Source organism: Synchiropus splendidus, chromosome 3 (genome assembly GCF_027744825.2).
Source record: "Synchiropus splendidus isolate RoL2022-P1 chromosome 3, RoL_Sspl_1.0, whole genome shotgun sequence".
Classification (NCBI taxonomy): domain Eukaryota; kingdom Metazoa; phylum Chordata; class Actinopteri; order Syngnathiformes; family Callionymidae; genus Synchiropus; species Synchiropus splendidus.
The window spans coordinates 12,190,925-12,211,514 of NC_071336.1; the positions used below are offsets into that span (position 1 = coordinate 12,190,925).

Here is a 20,590-nt window from a genome sequence, read left to right on the forward strand (position 1 = left end):
AGTATTTGCTAACAACATGATATGGACTTTTGGAAACCATACTGGCAGAGTATGAGGACACTCAAAGATACAGCATTAAAAAAAAGTTACAAAATGTGTGACTTTCTATGTCCAACATGGCTTATGTCACTCCTCACGTGGCCTTTTATCTCTCTTTGAAACAATGGGGCTAGAATGGGGCCAGCTTACATTGGCGTTGAAAAAAAAAAAAAGTAAAAAGTATTGCCTGAAAAACAGAATATGGGCATTGGAAAAAAGAATATTGACTGAAAAACGATATATGCATTGAAAAAAAGTATATTGGCTGAAAAAATAAATATATAAATATATTCTTATTTTTTATTTTAATACCAATCTACTTTCGTTTTCAACCTCTATACAAAAATGTTTCAGCCAATTTTTCAATTCCTATATTTTTTTTCAGCCAATATTTTTTTTTTTCAATGCTTATGTTCTTCTTTTCAACCATTATTTTTTCAATGCCAATGTTCGTCTTTCGAGTTCTCTTCAAGATGGCACTGTTTTAAGGTGGAGGGTGGAGAGGGAGGAGGGGAAGATCGGGGAGTGAGAAGGGGTGGAGTTTGCGCTGTGTCTGCATGTCATTTGTCGCTGCTGACCTATTTCCAACACTGAATAGCGATGATAGTAGTTCCAGGGTAGAGTATCATTTATATTTATTATATAATTAGTGGTAGTGAGTTCATTTTTTTGTATGTTTCGTTTTTGTGTAGTTCATGTACAATTCTTCACCGATCGCCTGGTAAGAAAATAACTTGCAGACAGATTTCAGGGAAGAAGAGAATGTCCAAAGCCATGCACATGCAGGAACAGACTGTACATTAACAACATGTGTGAACACTGCAATCTGAAGTGGTATTTTTTCCTTGCCATAAAATCATGGCAGAATGAGGGACACCAGGGCGCATGCTGTTACCAACCCTGCAGTCCTGCCAATCCTGTTCTCACAACAGATAGAAGCAGTGAAATCCAATACAGGTGAGCACAACCCTTCACGCCACACATCAGGGCCCCCAATGATCTTCAGCGCCACAAGCCGAGTATTTGTCATTGTAAACAGACATACTTATATCATTATATAATAGCACAAAAAGAACATAATAAATATTTTATGATTAGTAACGCATTTCCTAAATGCGCGTCTGCTTCTTTCGATGGCTCCTCACAGTATGGCACATTCAGTTTGTGTAACTGCTTGTCACAAACGCAATGTGGTTGATCTGACCTTCCGCTCGCAAGACAGCTAAAGAGTGTCCTCTGGGTTTGTTGTAAAGCTCATTTATTTCTTCATTGGTAAACTGACATTTCTCTGGCAGCGTTCTGGCGTTCTGGTGATGCCTTCATCTGGTTGTTGGCAGCAAATGCAGTCTGTGAATTGCTACTAAAGTTCACATTTAACTTTAGATGCCCATCAAGAAAATGCCACTTTACCACGCACCTTTTTTTGTGCTGGATTTAAACCTGCAACCACTATAATCATGAAGCTCATCGTGAGAAAAATACCACTTCAAAATGAATCAAAAATATAAATATAAAACGGAGTAAATCCCGAGCTCTTGGTTTACTACATAACCCCATTTGTTCATAGCTACAATGCCTTTCGTGAAAACCTGGAATGTACGTAATCTTAAAGTCATAAAAATAAAGAAGAGCCGCTAAAAGAGAATGTGAGTCCAAACCTCTGACTGGCAGTGAAGTAAGTCGCAGTGACGCCAAATGAAAGGGTTGCAGTTCGCCCTCCTCTGCCGGCAGGTGTCAGTGTCGGGTTACTTTTGTTGCTGGGTGACCGTCATTTATGATAGAAGAAAAAATGCCTAATGTCGTTCGAGCTCCGTAAAAATATTGAAGCCCTCATATGTAAACCAGATATATTACAGGAAACGTCTCTGGGTAAGATGTTGTGTTTTTAAATGTCTGAACACCACGTGAAATGGGCTGCTACTATCGACGCGTAATCCTATTTCATGAAACCTAACCACATTGTGGTGTAAGGGAAGTGAAATGGTTACCATCACATTCATTTAGCAGGCTCGTTCCTCGCAGTTATACAGCCCTGTGTTTTTAACTGAGGCTTATTTCGCAGCAATGACGATGCGTTTGCAGGTCGACGCGGAGAGCTAGCATGTTAGCCTCTGCACACATCTCTCACGCGACTCCCTTTCAGGTGCAGACTGTCCGTGAGCTGTGCCGGGATTGAAGAAGACCTCGCCTGGACAGTCGCCTTCCTGCAGGTAAAGTCTACCGATTCTGCCCACGCGAGACTTTGCTCACTACTATGGTTTGAATGTTTTATGTGATACAATGTAGTATTTCAGTCAGTCAGTTTAATGAAGATTTTAGCGGAGTTTAGTTCCAGCAACAAATATAAATGAAGCCAATTTGACGCATCAGTCCTCACAACTGACATCTTCCATCCACCTATTTTTATACTTCCCAGTGTATGTACAGCAGATATGTTTCTTATTCAGTGGGCGTGAATGTGAAAGGCTTTGTGTCTGAAGTTGACATGGTTGTGCTCCTGTGTTCCTGCCTAGAGCATCCAGCGATGACAGAGCAGCGCCACGCGAGTGTCTCCTCCGTCCCCCAGATGAGCTCATTTCACGGCGACGGTGCCGCCCCAGCGGTGGACATGGACCCGGTTGAGTACACCTTACGGAAACGCCTTCCTCGCAAGCTGCCCAAGAGGCGCAATGATGTGTATGTCAACATGAAGACCGACTTCAGGGCTCAGCTGGCCCGCTGCCAGAAGTTACTGGAGGGCGGGGCACACCGTGAAATCTGCATCCATGGTTTGGGATTGGCCATCAATCGTGCCATCAACATAGCGCTGCAGCTGCAGTCTGGCAGCCAGGGGGCGCTTCAGCTGGCCGCCAACACTTCCACTGTTGAGTTGGTGGACGACCTGGAGCCTGAGGATCCCGATGAACACGGGGAGCCTCTGACCCGCACCAGGAACAACTCTGCCATCCACATTAAGGTGTTCTACCCTGACCCCCAATGACTGACTGTGATGGAATGAGCTGTTATTGCTCTACTCTGAAGGGATGTGGAGGACTTGCTACCTCACAGGAAGAAAAGATGTCGGGCGTGTGTACTTGGTCTGTCTCCGTTGTTACAAGAGCGCTCCGGCCGAATCGATGAGTGCGTTGTTTATTTTGTTATCTGGTTAATGAATGCTAAACCAGATGGACTGCAAACCTGCGTCACTTCAATGAGAAACTGTACTTTCTTTCACGAAGGTAGGATTAGAGAACATGACATCGAAAAGCACATTGTGTTTCCGGTGTGAAAGAAATCTATTTATGACTAGTCACCACTGTATTCCTGCTCTGAGTTATGTCTTTATTCTTTATCATTGTTTAAGTCTGCATGAAAGAATCTTTTGTCCCGGGTCAGTATTAAACATTGAAACTCTCTCTGCCCTGCACTTGTGTTTCACGTCCACCAGATGGTAGTAGAGATCCATGTTGATTCGTGTGGGGCCTAGCATGCAGGTTGGACCCTCACCTTGATTTTAAGATAATCAAATAACTAACAAGCAATGAAATATTCTGTAATACGTTTGGTTCTCATAAATGAGGCCTTGATGTAATGTCTCTGTCAAATCCTCACATGCCATGTGACGTAGTAGGTACTATGGGAATCGGTGAATGAGTCATTGCATCACTTATCTCCACTGATCTGCTTTCCTTAACAAGATTGCGGATAAAACAAACAAACAAACAAAAAAAACCCATTTGTTTGGGTCTCAACAGTTTTCTTTATCCAACAAAACATTTTCGCTTTTGTAGTTTTTACAGTGCGCAAACATCCTTCACAATCACCATGTCTGGTCACAACTACAATTGACAATTATCTCCAAGTAGAAATACGGAAGACAGCTCGACGGAGGAAATCAACATGTGCAAGGTTCCCAGAGGAGGCAGCGCCTCCATCCGCGTCACAGGATGTTCCTCTCACGAGCTGCCGTGATTGCGTCCCTCTCCTCAAGTGTGGCGCTGGAGATGAAGCAGCCGCTCACGTGACCATCCTGACTGTTATTACGCAGGAAGAAACAACAAAAAAAGTGAAGTTGGGGGTGTTTTGTTTGGGAGAGGGGGCAGCAGCAAACACTGAAATAAAAAGTTGTAAAGTAGAAAATCTGTATAAATATTTTCAAATATATATATATATTAGAAATTCACTTAGAAAAAATCTACAAAAGTTCCAGTGACTAAAGTGGAAAACGTGAGACGATTCCCAGATTCCATACACACAATCCCACTCATGCACACACACACACGCACACACACTCTAATTCAAACACACAGAAAGTGCTAAAGCAGTGCCTCAGTTTGGTCAGAGTCCAGGCATCCAAGATGAGCCCGGACAAGTTCAGGTTCATGACAGAGTTCACCCAGCTGGGCTGTGGGCATCTGGCTGACAGGCCTGTGCGCCCTGCATAAGGAGGCGAAGTTTTCCACGCAAGAAGTTGACATGGACTTCAAGCAACTCGGCTGCACTGGTGACGCTCCAAGTCCCATCCAAGTCTGTGATGCTGTCCGGCGGAGTGTAGTCCTGAAGAGAGCTCACATTCAGACCACGTGTGGGGTGGGCACAGACTGTTGGACACACCCGTTATTCATGATGCTGACCTGGATGTTGAGGCTGTTCAGCACGGCGTTGATGCTCTGTAGGTTGGTGATGGAGTTGTCTACGTGGCTGTGTAGCTCGGTGTTGGTGATGGACGTCCGTAACAAAGTGAGCGCACGCTGAAGAAGCCATAATCCAGTTTGCACCTCCTGCGATCGCTCGTCGGCCTGGAAACAAGGGGATAATTCACTGAACATAGTTCACACACCTGTGCCAGTCAGACATATAGACAAGTATTGGGTTTGTTTTGAAATACAATTTTTAAATGTCCGCTGTTCAGTCATGGTTCTCCACACTTCCCTTGACACATACACAGGTCAAGCTCTGAGCTGATGGTAAGCAACGGTGAGTTGCAGAACCATTTTGGTTCCCCATGAAATACTTTGTACTTTAAAAGTATAACACGGCAAGTGACAAATTCAATCTACAGTACTACCAATTTTAAGTCACACGAGGGCGCTAATGCGTTTGTTAAACAGCCGACCAGTTCCACTGTACACGTTTATTAAACACTTTGTCGAGAATGAATGAATGTTTATTTCAATCTCCTGTAATACATTGTAATTACATTTATGTTTGTATGACTGACATCTCTCCACAATGTATAGCTTTGCCACATTACTGATGCGTAACATACTGTGCAGTTAATATTTCTTTTTTACACAGGAAAGAAGATGAGTTCTAATGATTACTGCCACTTATTCCCTGCTTTCCCGTGCAGAGAACAGAATATTGCACCCTGGGCCTTTTCTCATGGTCATTTGCTTTACCCACGCAGCAAGATCTCCTCTGGAGAGCCACGGGTCTTGATGAGAGCACTGTGTTTGAACAGGAATGAAGGATGGGAATCAGTCAGTTCTTACCTTTTTTGTCTCCCACACTTCGAAGTCCACCTTGGTTTGTGGAACAGTGACGGACGCTGTCAAACTGCATTCTTCCCTACACGACTTCTGCAGAACCAGAGGACAGGAGTCAGAGTTCTTCAACTCCTTTTAAATGACTACATGAATAAAACAGTAGCGCAGTCCTTACGTACCATAGCGACTTCGGCGTCTCGTGCTTCCTTGATGAATCCATTCAGTACTCTCAGGTCACAGATGGGTCTGAGGGGGGTTGGCAGGCTAGGATGAGTCCACTCCAGCAGTATTAACAGCAAGGCTATCAGTCCTGCAGGGACACAAAGCCAGCCACAAGTCCTCAGTGTTTGTTTTTGCTTGTAAATTTAGAACATCAACAATAACATTTTCACACAGACGGTTACGTTTTTGATGACTCAGGACTCAAACCTGCGACCCTGACAAGGTCACAGCACTCTGAACCCTCACTGACGCCATCAAGTAAATGAGAATCTAAAATGAACTAAAGGCACGTCACATGGCTTTGGACATCAGAACAGAATGACCAACCAGAGCTAGGTCTGCACACGGTAGCTGAACTCTGTTCACTTGAAAACCCATCTGTGGCAGCATGAAGAGTCGTACTACTGAGAAACAATACACACCGTCTGAGAGCACCACAACATCATGCTACTGCTAAACAATCACATGATAGCACAGGCCCCTGGGTCTGCCACACAACATGTGAACTTCACATCGTATTAATGCATTTTGATCCTCATGATGGAGGGTTAAATTCTCCATTTTTCCACCGTCAAGATCGTACACTTGAGTCACAGTGTGTGTTACGCTTGTTCCCACGTTGGATCCACTTCTTCAAGCTAAACGGTGCTGAGTGTTCTCCTTCCTGCCGCTTCACCTACAAAGCTTTGAGAACAGAAATTCAGATCCATGTTGAACTTCTAAGCAAACAGAACAAAAATCTCAGTTATCCAAATCTCAAATCAAAAACTGTGAAGCTCACACGGCAATGCAATTCCAGAGTGATCGGTTCTCCCTTGAAACCAACACTCCCAGGTGAATAGGTATCGGATTCACAAGCTTTCCAAATGTGCACACATCAAACGGTGCCCCTTCTTGGAAAGAGAGCCCACCAGTCAGGTCTTTGGCGCCGTTCCAGACTTTCTCAGAACGCGAGAGAGACTTGTAAGCCATAAACACCCACTCAACACATCCATCTTCCGATCATTCATTTGGGGTTGGCAAATGTTGGCACTTTGACCTCCACAGTGCAGTAATATTGTCGACTGACCGCAACCACTGCCCCTGTAGTTCTTTACAGCCTCTCCACAGCTACATGGGCTTGTGTCCACCCATGATAAACGCACAGCTCTAAAGGGCACCCGCCTTTCTTTCCTGATGTGTCGAACGATTCTAGTGATGCCATCCAACAGTCCTCTCTGACATTCAGGCAGAGTTTCAAGGGAATGCATTTAAGGCCTGCTGCAGCTGACAACCTTGAACCGTTTCTCCATCAGAATTTGTGTTTTTTCAACGTGTTTATATGAAAGAGAGAGGGTCACCGATCAGTCTGAATCGTGTGGGTGTCTTCATGTGCCATGAAGCCAGTAACATCGCTGCTTGACTGACATTTACAATGACACTGGAGGACATGCACTTTGTAGCCCATAATGGAGATACATCATTGGCTGTCAAAGTCATTTCCTCCAGTGCACTGGTTGAACTTACAGGAAGTGTTAGCGGCGTCACAGTGGGGTCTGCTGCTTATTTAGTAACTCAGATACCACTTCTAAGAATCACGCACTCTGGAAACCCGCTCTGCGAACACGCCATGAGTGTGAGACCGTCTCCCCTAGTGAAGGTCATGTGGGCACGGAGCCTTCGCCACACACTGAATGCGCTCATTCACAGCAGGAAGAGCATGACGCAGATGGATGACAGATGATTCAGATGATTCTCAGTGGAAGACGGGTCACTCACAGGTTAACTGAAAGCTATCACAAGCTGAAAATCCCTCCCTGGTGGTCATTTTATGAATGATGATCTCACCGAATTTGTGGTCATATTCACTTTTTTTTTTTCTTCACTTGCACTCCTAAGCCAAACCACTAACGTTTATGTAAACCCATGCACATGTGCAGTATCTCCTAGTCCAGCACAGGGTTGTTTATGCACAGTTGTAACACTAACCACCATGTCAACAGTGAATGAATGGATTTTATAGATGGAAAGAGTGCTTTTCATTCAGTTATATTTGTAATCACTGTCTTTCATTTCCTCTCTATTCATTTTGTGCAATGACCTTTTGGCAAGTAGGTTTCATGGGGGTTTGACAAGCAGCGGATGCTGTACTTAATAAATGAATTGAACAAACCGATTCAATTTGGTTGTTTTGTTCATTGTTTCACTTTTAATGTTGTAGTCGGTTGATGACCTCATGCCTCAAGTGGTCCTGCTTACCTCTGGGGATTTTTGAAACAATATGGCAACCATGAACGTTAGAATCATGAACGACAACTTATAACATGGTTTCTAATGAGCACAATTTGAGATAATTGTGTTATTCATAATAACACTATGCAGTGTGGTTAGGTGAGTGTTTCTAACTACATAAAGCTAAGTCCACAACTTATTATACTTAATAAACATTGACATAATTCACCATAAATCAGTATGAACATTCAAAACACCTTCTATAAAGCCTTATTAATACATTCCGATTCCTTACGAAGGTACTATTAATGCATTACAGATGAGAGATTAATATTAATTTCTAAGATCACATACTCAAAAAGTAGCTTCTGATCAAAACATTTTTGGTTTTGTTCAGTTAAAGTTCAAATGATGGTTGCATCGCTGAAAAAAGCCATTGTTAAGAACGACAATGACTGCAACAGTGGTCGACGTTGAGCGCTCTCTAGTTGGCACGGCATGTTTGCGGCATAGACATAGGTACATCCTGGCTATAGCTTGAAAGAATAACTTAATCCACTGGGCCTTTGTAGCAGGGTCTTTAAGACAGGCGAATATGTGGATGAAAAACATGCAAAAGTAAACCAGGGAACCTTTAAGAGCTATTCAAAAGACTGGCATTCAAGTCGTCTGGTATTCATTGACACCGTCATTGACAACTAGTTCACAAACATCCCACAATTGGTTTCTAGCCGTTTTCAGAAAGAAAAGCCCAGCTAGTGCTAAGCTAGAGCCATGACAATTCTTCTGCATGTTCTGGACAGATAATGTATTTTGACCTAATAAATGAACACTGAATTAGAATCTAAGCTGCTACAAATACCTACAACCAATTAAAATATAATGTAACTATGATACACATCTTGCTCTCGCAAGTTCAGCATATGTAAACATCCATTGGTTAGAAAAGTTGGACATACAGGGTAGGTCCCCACCACACATTTCATCTTCAAAAGCTGGAGGCTAGATACACATGGTTCCGCACATTTCGTTTCGCGATCAATAAATGAGCGCTCAAAATATTAAACCACCAGATCTCTGTCACTAATCCAAATAGTCCGGTCATCCACCAGTCGAGTATCTCCCACCACACCACTGCACAGCTTCCCATAGTAGCCAGAACCCTGAGACTCGTCTTGAGCGCTGTGCCCCATCCCCACCCACTTCCTGTTCCCTCACTGAGAACCTAACCATGATCAAGGACTCAACCTCACTATCTTGACCCCAAAATGGTGCTATGAGCACAACACACTATTAGTCTAGTTGAGATTGGCAACATGGCTCAATTCTTCCACACTGATGGTTAATGCACGTTTGTAAGCTGCTCTCAGCCAAAGCGTCTCCCAAATGACCTGCAATGTCACGAACAAGTGAACTCCCACTCCAGGTGCTATTGCAAGCATTTAGATGCAAACTTGGAAACAAACAACACTATTTCAGGAAACATTTCTGGCAAGGACGTGGATGACCAGTCTAGATGAGCGTATGAAGCCTCATGAAACACGGTCATAATTTTCAGAGCCCACTAGATGGCACTCTCTGCTCTAAAATATATGGATTTCAACAACCATTAAAATGAAATCCCACATCATTTTTAAACCAAGAGCATCACCGACTGAGCTCTGAAACTGAGGACACTGTTTCATGAAGCCTCATCAGCACATCACTACTGTAGACACCAATAACCACAGACCATCTTTTCAGATGAGGGGAGTTTGAGGAAAGACCTTTCCCTGATGTTTTTCCTGACTTTTGTTTGCACCAACATAGGAATCAAACTCAAACACAGACGGGACACACACAAACAAACAAAAAAAGGTGTAAAAACAAGCCTCCACTATTGCAGTGCACGATGGGACTCAAATTCAGACTCCTCATTATTGACAAGAATTTATAAGAAATGGTTAGGTACAGTTGTGGGTAAACAAAGTGAGAGAAAGCTTTGGAAGCTATATGACAGTGATATAACTTTCCTGCTCGGTTCTCTGTTGCACTCAACAGAAGTTGTAAGCGAGTAGAGGTTATGGGCTTGGTGAAGGGGACTCTGCACTTTTCCTGTCACAGTGCCAGTAAAAATATAGGACAAGTTGGTGCAGATAATTCTCTCAGTTAGTTGTGGTAGCTGCAGGTGCAGAGAAGAGACCAGGTGATGAATGTTTAGACGCGTACCAGCACCGTAGCTTTCCCCTTCACTTCGTGCTTCTTCAGTTGTCACAGGAAATACATTTACTCATGGGCACTCAAGACTATGGCATATACATTATGTGGTAGGCCTTCAGTTGGCGGCCACACACTCATTTCCATAGTGGAGGGTAGAGTGAGAAGAGCACACATCCCTGAACGGCTGACCACCACCATCACCATCATATTGGGATGTGATGTTTCTCAGCTAGTCCAGCTGTCATAAAGCTGGTGACGTGCTGACAGGTGGGAGCAGGGACGAAGAGCCGGGAAACTGAGGATCTATGGGGTGACGGTGTTAAAGGTGATATGTTGATGTTAAAATGGTCATTTTTAGTAACGGGCAGATGAGATTTCATGAATGTCCTGATGTTCACATCCCACTAGATGGCACTCTATACCCTTTGAGCAAGTGCTTTAATGAAACGCTCGCTCAATTTAAAGTGCGCCACCTTCTGTACTGAGCACTGAAGATTAGGAGACTGTTTCAGTTTTGTGTTGAGAGTCATTTAAATATCAATTAAAAGGTGTCACCTCGCTCACCAAATGACATATTCCGTTGTGATGTTCTGTGGCAACTGTGGATAAATAAAAATCAATATTCCTTTTTTAAATGTACAAAGTCCATCTGGGAGTGACTGGGTGAACGAAACTGCTGCCTCTCAAGACTGTGGATTAATGGCAGCCAAAGACAGGGACGCATCCTGAGACTGGGACTGTCGTAGCGCCAACATGTCCACCCGAGCATACACTTCCATAATCACTGTACTTTGTTCTTGACATTGACACAGCGTACCATGAAAGAAGAGAGCGGCTGAATAAACATGTGACAGTCCGCTCCACTGAACCTTTGCAAAAGTCTCGTGGCATCAATATACTGTCACTCCAGAAAATAATTAAGGCAACAGGTATGTGCGGGAACAAAAGAAACCGTGACTCAGCAAGTGGATTAGCCAACTTCTTACTCGTGGCGCTGCCTACGTGAGAATGCATTCACCAGCCCACCCCCCATGCAAACACACACACACACACCATGGGATGGTGGAATTTGCAGTCCAGGCTCACGGCCAAACTAAAGTTCAATACTAGGTATATCAACAACACACTTCACTGACCAGACTTCCGATAAAAACTCTCGTGACACACTCGTGGCATTTGTCACGTCAATATACATATTACATATACTTTAATGCAGCAATATCACAAGTGAGCTCATGGCAACTTCATGATGTGAAAACATTTGTCATAGGAGTTAAAAACCATTTTTGTTTTGTTGAAAATCCTGTGAATGATGCTCAAATAAATGACTAAATAACCCAGAGACATCTAGGAAGAAACTCTCGCAGTCATTGTATGGTCGACTGAATATCAGTGAGCATAATGATTCTCATTAGTATCAGCCAATATTTGCATTAAAATAGCCAACAAGTGCAACCATATCAGTATTATGTCAGAGCATTAATATGACAATGCATCGTCAGTTAGTCAGGGTTACTTTTGTTCTTCTCTTGGTTTGATGTCTGACGGTTTATTTCCTGTTTTATTTTGGTGAGTTTGGCCAGTCTTCCTGCGAGGACCGTGTCTGTCTCATCTGGTCAAGTCATTGGCATGCCCTCGTCTTCTTGTCATGTTAAGCCAAGTCAAGAAACCGGGTCGGGAAGTGAAGTGAAGTCTTCATGTTAAGTCAAGTGACCATCTAGTTGAGTCCCTGTCAAGTCTCATCACATCTAGTCATCGTCTTGTCAAGGTAAGTCTAGTCTTGTTTCGTCAAGTCATCGTCAAGTCTTTTCAACGTCTAGTCAGCTCTCCTCTGGCCAAGTCTTGTCCTTGCCCCCCCTTTTGTGGCGCCCCTCATAGTTTTTGCTTAGGATTCAGCCATGGTTTTAGCTCTGTTTCTGCTTTTGAGTCCAAACCTGGACAGACCTCATGACATAATGCATGGCTATCGCGGCCATCCTGGTGAGTATCCATGATTCCTCGCAAACTTTCCATAGGAAATCATTCTGAGATGTTATAACAGCAGAATGACTCAACACAATTAGGTGTTGGGACTGTGGTGTGACAGCGCTTCCTGTTGGTCTTTGATATCATCCTGCAGGTTTCCTGCTGATGTCAGAAGCTGCAGATTCAGCTTCCACTTCCAGACTGCTCCGTCATGCTCATCAGTGTCTGAGTGGTTCGAAAAAATACTCCTCATCAGGAGAGTGTGTGGGAATCCAAACGTAGCCGAGTTCCCACATGGAGATCCTTAGCCTGTTTTAGTGTCTACTGTAGTACATAAATAAGAAAAAAGAATCAGTAAAAAAAGAAAGAAAAACGACTACTTTGCCAATTGATGGAAATGAACCGGAGGTACTTGTTGTCAACCGTACTTGAGGCTGACCTAAATATTATTTCTATGATCAGTTCAGCTTGTGCTTTTACAATGCGGCAGCAGAGTAACCTCTGATGAAAAGTTCAGGGTCTAACTCAATCACGGATTTGCTTCTGCAAGAATGTACACGATGATCATTTCAACAATTCAGTTATGGAACCTTTGACGCTACTGCTATGAGCTGGTGGCCTGTTGAGAAAGCACTGCGCATCAGAATGTTTAGCCACAGCAGCAAAATACAGTATATGGACAGCGTTCATGGCATGAATAGGGCTGCTGAATCTCAATAAGAGCAATGGTTTTAGGACTGTGCAGCAGCCACATAGCTAACTTGTTTTTATTTACATATTCATTTTTTGGGGCCGTAACAATGTGACAAGCAATTGGCAAGATATCACCGAGAAACAGAAAGAGAAAGAGGGTCCCGGTATATTCATTTTCAGTCACTCTTCAATGATACACTGCACCATACGATAAATATTGACCGACCGATATTGACCTGAATATATGTTGTTAACTGAGTGTAGGTTCTGTTAGAGCAGGGCCAGTTAACTGTATCATGTAAGAGGCCAAAATTTGAAATACTGACCAAATAGGGGGCCAGACAGGATCCATACTTATTAGGCAGTCCAAAACAAAAAGAGTCAAGGCACTGGCGGATCTCGAGTTTGGCACATGGGAGCTACAGCGTTAAATAGCAGCACACTGACTTAAACCACCGGTTTTATTTGGCTGGTAATGTATGTAATTTTCAGACATATCCCGGTAGAGAATTGCCAGAGAAGCTCGACATGAATAATATTGGAATGGTCTGGTCACTAGTTGCAGGTGGCACCCAGCCAAGCAAGAGTTGTTTGAATTGAGAGCATAAACAGGGTCAGTGGACAGGATGTATAAGGAGGCCATGCTCTGACTGCAGATTTACATCAACACAGGTTGATACTGGGCCCTGAAATGCATTTGACAATGTCCCTGTGTCAGTGTTTTAACCTGTGATCCTCACCACATATTACTATGTTCTTTATTATGATGATCTTCCCTGCCACTGACAAAGCTCTTTGCTTATTTTAAAAGAGTCACTGATTCGGTTTCATGCGTTTACCATGAGGAAATGCTTGAGCGAAAAGACAACCGGCCGCAGTGTCCCTCCTTCTCGGGGCGCCTTGTGATTTCTTTTAATTTAGTGCAAGCACTTAGCCTGAGGACATACTCATTCCAGAAGTGTGCAGATCTGACGGGGCAGCAGATTTGAGGCAAGTGGATTTGTACAACAGAATGAAGCTCAAAGCCGCCGCGGCTTCAGGAGACCATCATGTCCATCATTTCTGGATGAATAATACCCCTGCAGTATAAATATAAATGTGACAGCTATTTACAGACACATTAAAATACTTGTGCAAAGTACTTTAAATGACTGTAAAATGATTACATTTGCCCTTTATAGCTTGTTTTAAATTGGCTTACGAGACTGAAAAGTCAGGGAGCGTTACTCAGCATATTCCAGAGCCGAGCAGACATGAGGATCAAGTATCAGCAAAAAGCTGTCGGCGTAAGTGAATGCATCACCAACAGAGATGACATTTGGTGGCAACATCACACGGTAAGAATGTCATAATAAAAGCGACTCGAGACGGTCTTACCTCTACCAGTGTTCTGCAACATTCGCAAACAGACGGCGCATCTTTAAAAAACATGGTGAGGAAGTCAACAGCACACGCACCCTCGGAGATCCTGCTTGTAACGGACACACACACACGCACCCACGCGCCGAGCTCCTGGTTCGGGTCTGGATCAGTACCCGCAGATAAGTGAGGCTCCGCGCGCGCCTCCCGGCCAGCAGCAGCGCCAGGACGCGCCCATTCACGCTGGGATTAAACACCAGCACCCGCCCTCGGGCGCGCGCCCACCGTCACGCACGCATCAGACCGGCTCAGCGGCGACTCACTGGGGGAGTCCATGGCGACAACTGGACCCTCATCCGGTCCCGGGGTTCGGCTCCATGACTGCGGATCATCCACAGGAACTGGGGCCCAGCCGCGGGGGTCTTTTATCAGCCCTGGAGGTGTTTCTCTCCCAAAGTGTTCCATTTTCTTTAATGTTGCATTGTTTCCGAACAAACACACTCAGACACACAAACAAAACACACGCAGACACTAAAAACAAAGAATGGAGACTTCCATCTATTGTTCTGACGACAAACAAATCGGATCATCATGGGGCGCTAAGTTGTTTGAGCACTGTTAACGAAATAATGCGGTTAATGTTATTATTTTTCACGGATCAGACAAGTGAGTGTCATGGATCTGCTCTCAAAATATTTGCTGGCAAAGGGACGGGGCCAGTCTCTGAGTCATGTGTACTGCTCATTACTCCAGTGACATTTAGAATGAGGCCAGTGAGGCTGCAAATTCCACGTATATGAAGTTCACTGGTGAACATTGAGCGTATCGACATTATCTTCATAACAGGGAGGAGGTGAGTTCATCAAGTTCACCGTCGTGAGAGTCGCAGTAGGACTACGTCCCTTCGTGTCCAGTAAGATGATGGCGGGACAGACGGGGTTAGGGAAGGGTGTCCTAGGAGGATGATGTTTGCTGATGACATGGTGAGCTGTGATGAAAATAAGGCAGAATGAAATAGAAGTAAGACATTATAGGTGTGTGAATGAGAGTGTGGTGGGAGGACCAGTAGAGGCAGTGGAAACACTTGAGCTTCAGTCGTGCAGAGTGATGGGAAGGGAACAAGGTGGAGAAGAGAGTGCAGCCACGGTGGATTGGATGGAGACAACAGTCAAAGGTGATCCGTGACATCAATGTTTTATTGGGAAAACAATTCAAAGCATTTGTACTCAATGGCCAGTATAGCTGAGGAAGAATTGGAAATACTATAACACACTGCTGTAGTGTCCTCTAACATCCTGTTGGGTGGAAGAAATGATCCGTGATGGATGAGCGGCAGCTACAGTAGTGGTAGCGTTGACAGTAGTGAGACCTGCCATGATGCACGTACACACCACCATACCAAACCTGTAGTCCATGCCTCCTCAGGTCCTCCTTTGTTGACCATCAAGCGTTACCTTTTCTTTCTCTCAAACGTCGGGAGATCAGTTTGTTGTCTCTATCAGTCACAAAGTGGGCGACGATTGGTATTGAGGGTCTCTGTTTGTTTTGACGCAGCAATGTCACGCAAGAAGAGTGACACTGAATCACATTTAGCTGCAACGTTTACAAAGAACATAGATTCCGAATGAGAATATCCTGTTGCAAAGTGCAAGCAGGTCTTTCAACAGGAGAACCAGGGACAAGCAAATTGCTTACACCTGTCTATCCACACAATAAATGGGGAACAAGTGTCTTTATCATGAACTGCCTTTATCAGTGAGCCACGCACTGGAGCATACATTGTGACATCCACTGATGGAGCAATCTCCATGCAAGATCCTACGTGCCCATATGAGTGGTGACTTCACTCCATGCATACAACTGTGTTTGGCAGATTTCTGTTATGTAACCTGCAGCGGACGGTTAATCGTTCAGAACCATCCACTGTGAAAATAGGTTCTAACAATAACTGAAAACCAAATGAATCCACTGTATGAGCGTCATTGTAATTTCAACTTTAGCAAAGTTTCTAAATGACTCTGTAAGTGTCTCAAATCAAAAGTGACACAGGCTGAAACCATCACAAATCACTCTTCACCAAGGACAGAGCTAATTTTGAACAAAATAATCAGCTACAGGCCGACCCGGGTCACTTCCTGAGATTGGAGCACGGACCCCTGCAAACCCTGAGTTCATCCAGGGCAGGATTATTTCAGTAGTTTTGGATGGAAAACCTGGAGGTATGCCAGTAAGAATAGCATACATTTATCATTCAGTTATTCATCCCGTAGATCAATATTCAGCAGCAGTAGACATCCAGTGTCACTGACTTCTTTGAGGAACATCTGTCCTCCATTGCACCATCAGCATGTAAATGACCCCAAGTGGACCTCTCACAGACTCATGGAGCCGCGATGGAGGAAATGCATAGAGGTTTCCTGGAAGTCTGCCGATCCCCTAGAAGGAGGGGCGAAGCGCAGTATGCAACTTTACATCAGAGGCTGACGTACACTTTCAGGAGGCAGGCGATTTTACACCGTGACTGTTTCACTGCCATGTGGCTGCTAATGGACTTTATTCATTATACATTACACAGGCTGAATGATGCTGCACATCATCTTATGTGCAGTTACAGTTGCGGGTGGAACCATTACACTTGTCTTGCTAATCCACACTGCTGGACACCTCTGTGACTTTGTTGCTTTTTTATGTAGCAATGTAGCAACAGAGGGAAGAACCATGTGAGCTACAGGCATTTGCTCATAGTATTGTTGTGACGTACCAATGTACGCTCTGATGCACTTGTGTCAAATTTAAGGGCAGAGGTCCTTAACCGGCCCAACAGCTTTTTTGGTGCGATCCACAACCGACTTACATACCCAAACTTGACTTTAAAGTGCAGCAAAAACTCAAGTGCATGTGGCATCACAACCTACTGAGTTTATGATGCTGAAGCTTTGTTATTCCAGAGGCAGTTTTGAACATCCGGGAGTCTTTCATGTGGACTGTTTGTAGTTCACCTCCAGAATAAAGGGATGTAAACGTGCTGTCGGATGTTTGTTGATTTCAGAGTTAGGAATGCCCTGGGGATTATAGTAAAGACGGAAAAGAATTGGCCGTGTACTTGTGTGGGAAAACGGTGAGGTGAGTAAAATTGAGTGGAGAAACGGGATGATGCGAATAAGTGATGAACTGACCAGGGCGACCACTCAAGAGCAAGGACACAAAGTTTTTATATACCAGAATGTTTCCCATTTTTGAGTCAATGTGCTGAACAGCTTCAACACTGTGAACACAATGCTGACATGCATAAATGATGTATTTTTTTTTTTTGTGCTGTCTAGTGTAGTGCTAGAATTTAATTTTAAATAAATGATTTGCATTTCTATCACCATGAGATGACTAGATTTGGCCCCTGGTCCTGTAGTTTGACACCGTGCTTATGGTAAATGACAATAATTTTGAAGTTAAGTTGGGGACAGAATGTCATGAATTGATCCTGATCATTCCCGTCCATAAAAAAATCTCTTTTTTAAAATATTCTGTGAGTCATCGCTGCTGTTCCAGCTCCACCACTGCGGGAAAGACAATGTTGACTGACTGTGTTTACTTTGGTCTAAGCCAACAGCATAAGGGACAGGGAGACGAGGTACGTGCGGTGAGCCATGCTTCCATACTAGAGCATGGGACTGAGGTGGGAGGTCAGGGATGTGTGGGGGATGCGGGGGCAGGGCTGTCCAGTCACAGTGACTCCGATTCTTCCAACGTGCCTCGGGAAAACTCAGATAGTGAGGTGTGGCCAGGGAATGCAAGTAGGAATGGGTCAGAGAGAAAGTGCTCTGTTGGTATTTTTAGTTTGTATCGCCGCAGTCCTACACGTGGGCCTGCCGACAGCCTGCTCTGCTGCATGGCGCGACACAAGACAGGAAGTTGACATGAAAGAATTGGAGGACCTGACTGTGAGGGCCACCGGAGCCACGGCGATAGCCCAGACGAGTTCGGAAGTTATTGTTGCAGCTAGAAGGATAATGCGTCCTTTTTAGTCTGGCGAAGTCTATGTGCCCCACGAATGATGACCACGGTTTTGTCAGAAGACATGAGTCACACACAGTACTTTGAATTATATTGTTCATTTGGAATCCTTTTGATAAAAAGTTCAGGATCACAGGAGAGTCATTAATGCATTCTATTATTGATTGAAACAGGCATGTGACTCCCACCACCAAACTGCTAATGCGAGACTTGTAGGAGAACTGTAGGTCACAAAAGTCTTGGGGTACTCACTTTGTTGACGCGAATACACAATAGTTTTCATCGATCAAAAGAGATCAAGGACGGCACAAGACCAAGGGTAAAATCCCCAACAAATGCGACGACCTCTGATGTCAAGTATTCCTTTCTGCAAACTGCTGAAACTGCTACAAACACTATGCATATCACGGGAGTGGAAAAGGAAGGGTGTCCAAAGACTGAGCCCTGTGGAACTACAAATACGAGGAACAAACATCAGTTCTTTGTGTTTTTTTGTTGAGAATTATTACCCATTAAATCACTGCAAGAGGAATCATACAAATATGAGGGATCTGTTCCACTGGTAAATAAGCAAAGCATTCAGTTGATCACAGGTTCAAAGTTCAGCAGTGATACCTGTTTTTGCTTTACATGTTTCTGAGTAGATCACTACTACTACTTACTACTGTCGAGCGTTACTATTTGCAGAGGCAAAACACTGAGGCTCAGAGGATTGAGCGGACGATGCAGCTACAGGACCTCATTCCTTCAGCAGCCTTTTGCAGCAAACACACTGAGCATTACAGCTCATGTTGACAACCACACATACAAAATCAAAACACTTTCAAATACTGAACTTTGATGCCAGCCTTCTGTGACTCTCTTCACTGGAGCGGCTGTTGCTGAAGTGAATGCTGTGATTTCGTCATGTACTAAAACACCAATAAACTCTTGTTCGATGAATAAAACTGCCGACTTTTCTGTGTCCATGAAATGGAGGAGGACAAACATATGAAATGAGGTAGGAAGAGAGTGTCTGAACTCATAGACAATGACATCATTTAGTGTCTCAGTGTAGAGTTTGTGTGGTGTCACATGGTTTCACCGTTACACTTACTACATGTTGAAATGCAGCAAAAAAGTGACTGTTTATGTCTCTCTTTTAGGTACGTTTATGCTGCTTAAAATGCTTCTGTGACTGACACTTGTGATCTGTTGAAACCGGAAAGGACTCATGGCGTTGTTTTGTTGAGTGTTTTGAGCAAGGCGGCTATTTTGGAAACATAAAGATGTTATAACTTCGACAAAAAAAACTTTAGTTTTACTGTAGTTGAAAACACTGGACCAAGTTTTACTGGGCTTGAGCATGTTTCATGACTGTAAGAACCTTTAGGAGAACTTGGATATAATGAGGGTAATTGTGTGACTCACCAACTTGTCAACCTTTAAATCCAGATTTGTCAGCGGCAATGTTAACACTAATCTGTTCCGACTGCTTGGAATCAAGTGTGCTTGTCAGTCACCTCTGCACAAGGTGTCTCATGGGTCTGGTACCCTGGTGCTGCCAACAGTCCATGTGTGGTCTTGCAGCTCTTATCACTTGTCACTTCCACATCAGCTCCTGGCTGCTTTTACCCAGACGCGACTCCCTTGACAGCTGATGCCTTCTCATTCAATATCTGACCTCCATTTTTATTTTGACCCTTTCATATAGTTGGTCATTTCTCTGGCCATTCTTTTTCCATCCACTGCAAATTCAACTGTAAGGTCCCAAATAGACAAAAGGCAGTTTGTTGACTTGTAATGATAATCTGATTACTGCAGATGCTGCTGTAGGAGAATAAGTCGAGCATTCTTTAGGGCTCAACAGGCCCGTGCCTCGAGCCGTCTGGTTTGACCCTGAATTTTACATTTTAAAAGAGGCATAATGGCCAGCAGCAACAATGACAATTATGACACTCACTTAGTTCAGATTTCCTCCAGACAAACCCATTGAAGGGTTGGAACACATTCCATGGGGGAAGCCTTGACCTCGCTAAAGTCTTAGTCTAAAATGTCGACATCGTACAAAGAAGTGGCTCATTGCTCATGAGTGGAAGGTCTGCGTCGGGATAAACTTTGCTTTCACTGCAGTTCAGCCAGATAAGAGGGGGCTGGCTGGTTTGGTGCCTTGCTTTGTTGGCTGTCCAACAATCCACCTGTGTGTCAATGCTAACCATGTGTTACAGCGTGGACTCTCCATCCCAGGTTCCAGTCAGCCTGTCGTGACGTGTCCCTTCCAGTGATAGTGTCTCGAGCTGCAGACAGACGTCAGCACGCAGGCTGTGTTTGTCAGCCAAGTATGCTGCTCCATTGTCCCTTAGGTCTTTTGTATCCCGGCACGTTTGTTTTGAAGATGAGATACACAGGCCTTTCCTCATCAACCCTCCGAACGTGTTCATCAA

At 44.1% G+C, this 20,590-nt stretch overlaps 2 protein-coding genes across 3 annotated transcripts; one reads left to right on the forward strand and one right to left on the reverse strand.

Annotated features, from left to right (window-relative positions):
- The first annotated feature begins 1,769 nt into the window (after positions 1–1,769).
- On the forward strand, positions 1,770–3,660 carry pop7 (POP7 homolog, ribonuclease P/MRP subunit). The gene is made up of 3 exons (XM_053861000.1): positions 1,770–1,908; positions 2,183–2,249; positions 2,553–3,660. The coding sequence occupies exon 3, from the start codon at positions 2,564–2,566 to the stop codon at positions 3,017–3,019; it is 456 nt and encodes a 151-aa protein (XP_053716975.1). The 5' UTR covers positions 1,770–1,908; positions 2,183–2,249; positions 2,553–2,563; the 3' UTR covers positions 3,020–3,660.
- On the reverse strand, positions 3,398–14,577 carry epoa (erythropoietin a). 2 transcript variants are annotated; one of them, XM_053860999.1, is made up of 5 exons: positions 14,480–14,577; positions 5,687–5,817; positions 5,514–5,600; positions 4,653–4,817; positions 3,398–4,575 (listed from the first exon to the last, which is right to left on the reverse strand). In XM_053860999.1, exons 1-5 carry the CDS (start codon positions 14,490–14,492, stop codon positions 4,411–4,413), a joined length of 561 nt encoding a protein of 186 aa, XP_053716974.1. In that variant the 5' UTR covers positions 14,493–14,577; the 3' UTR covers positions 3,398–4,410. The 2 variants fall into 2 exon arrangements, with proteins under 2 accessions (XP_053716974.1, XP_053716973.1); XM_053860998.1 differs by lacking the exon at positions 14,480–14,577 and adding an exon at positions 14,175–14,320.
- Between the last annotated feature and the right edge of the window lie 6,013 nt (positions 14,578–20,590).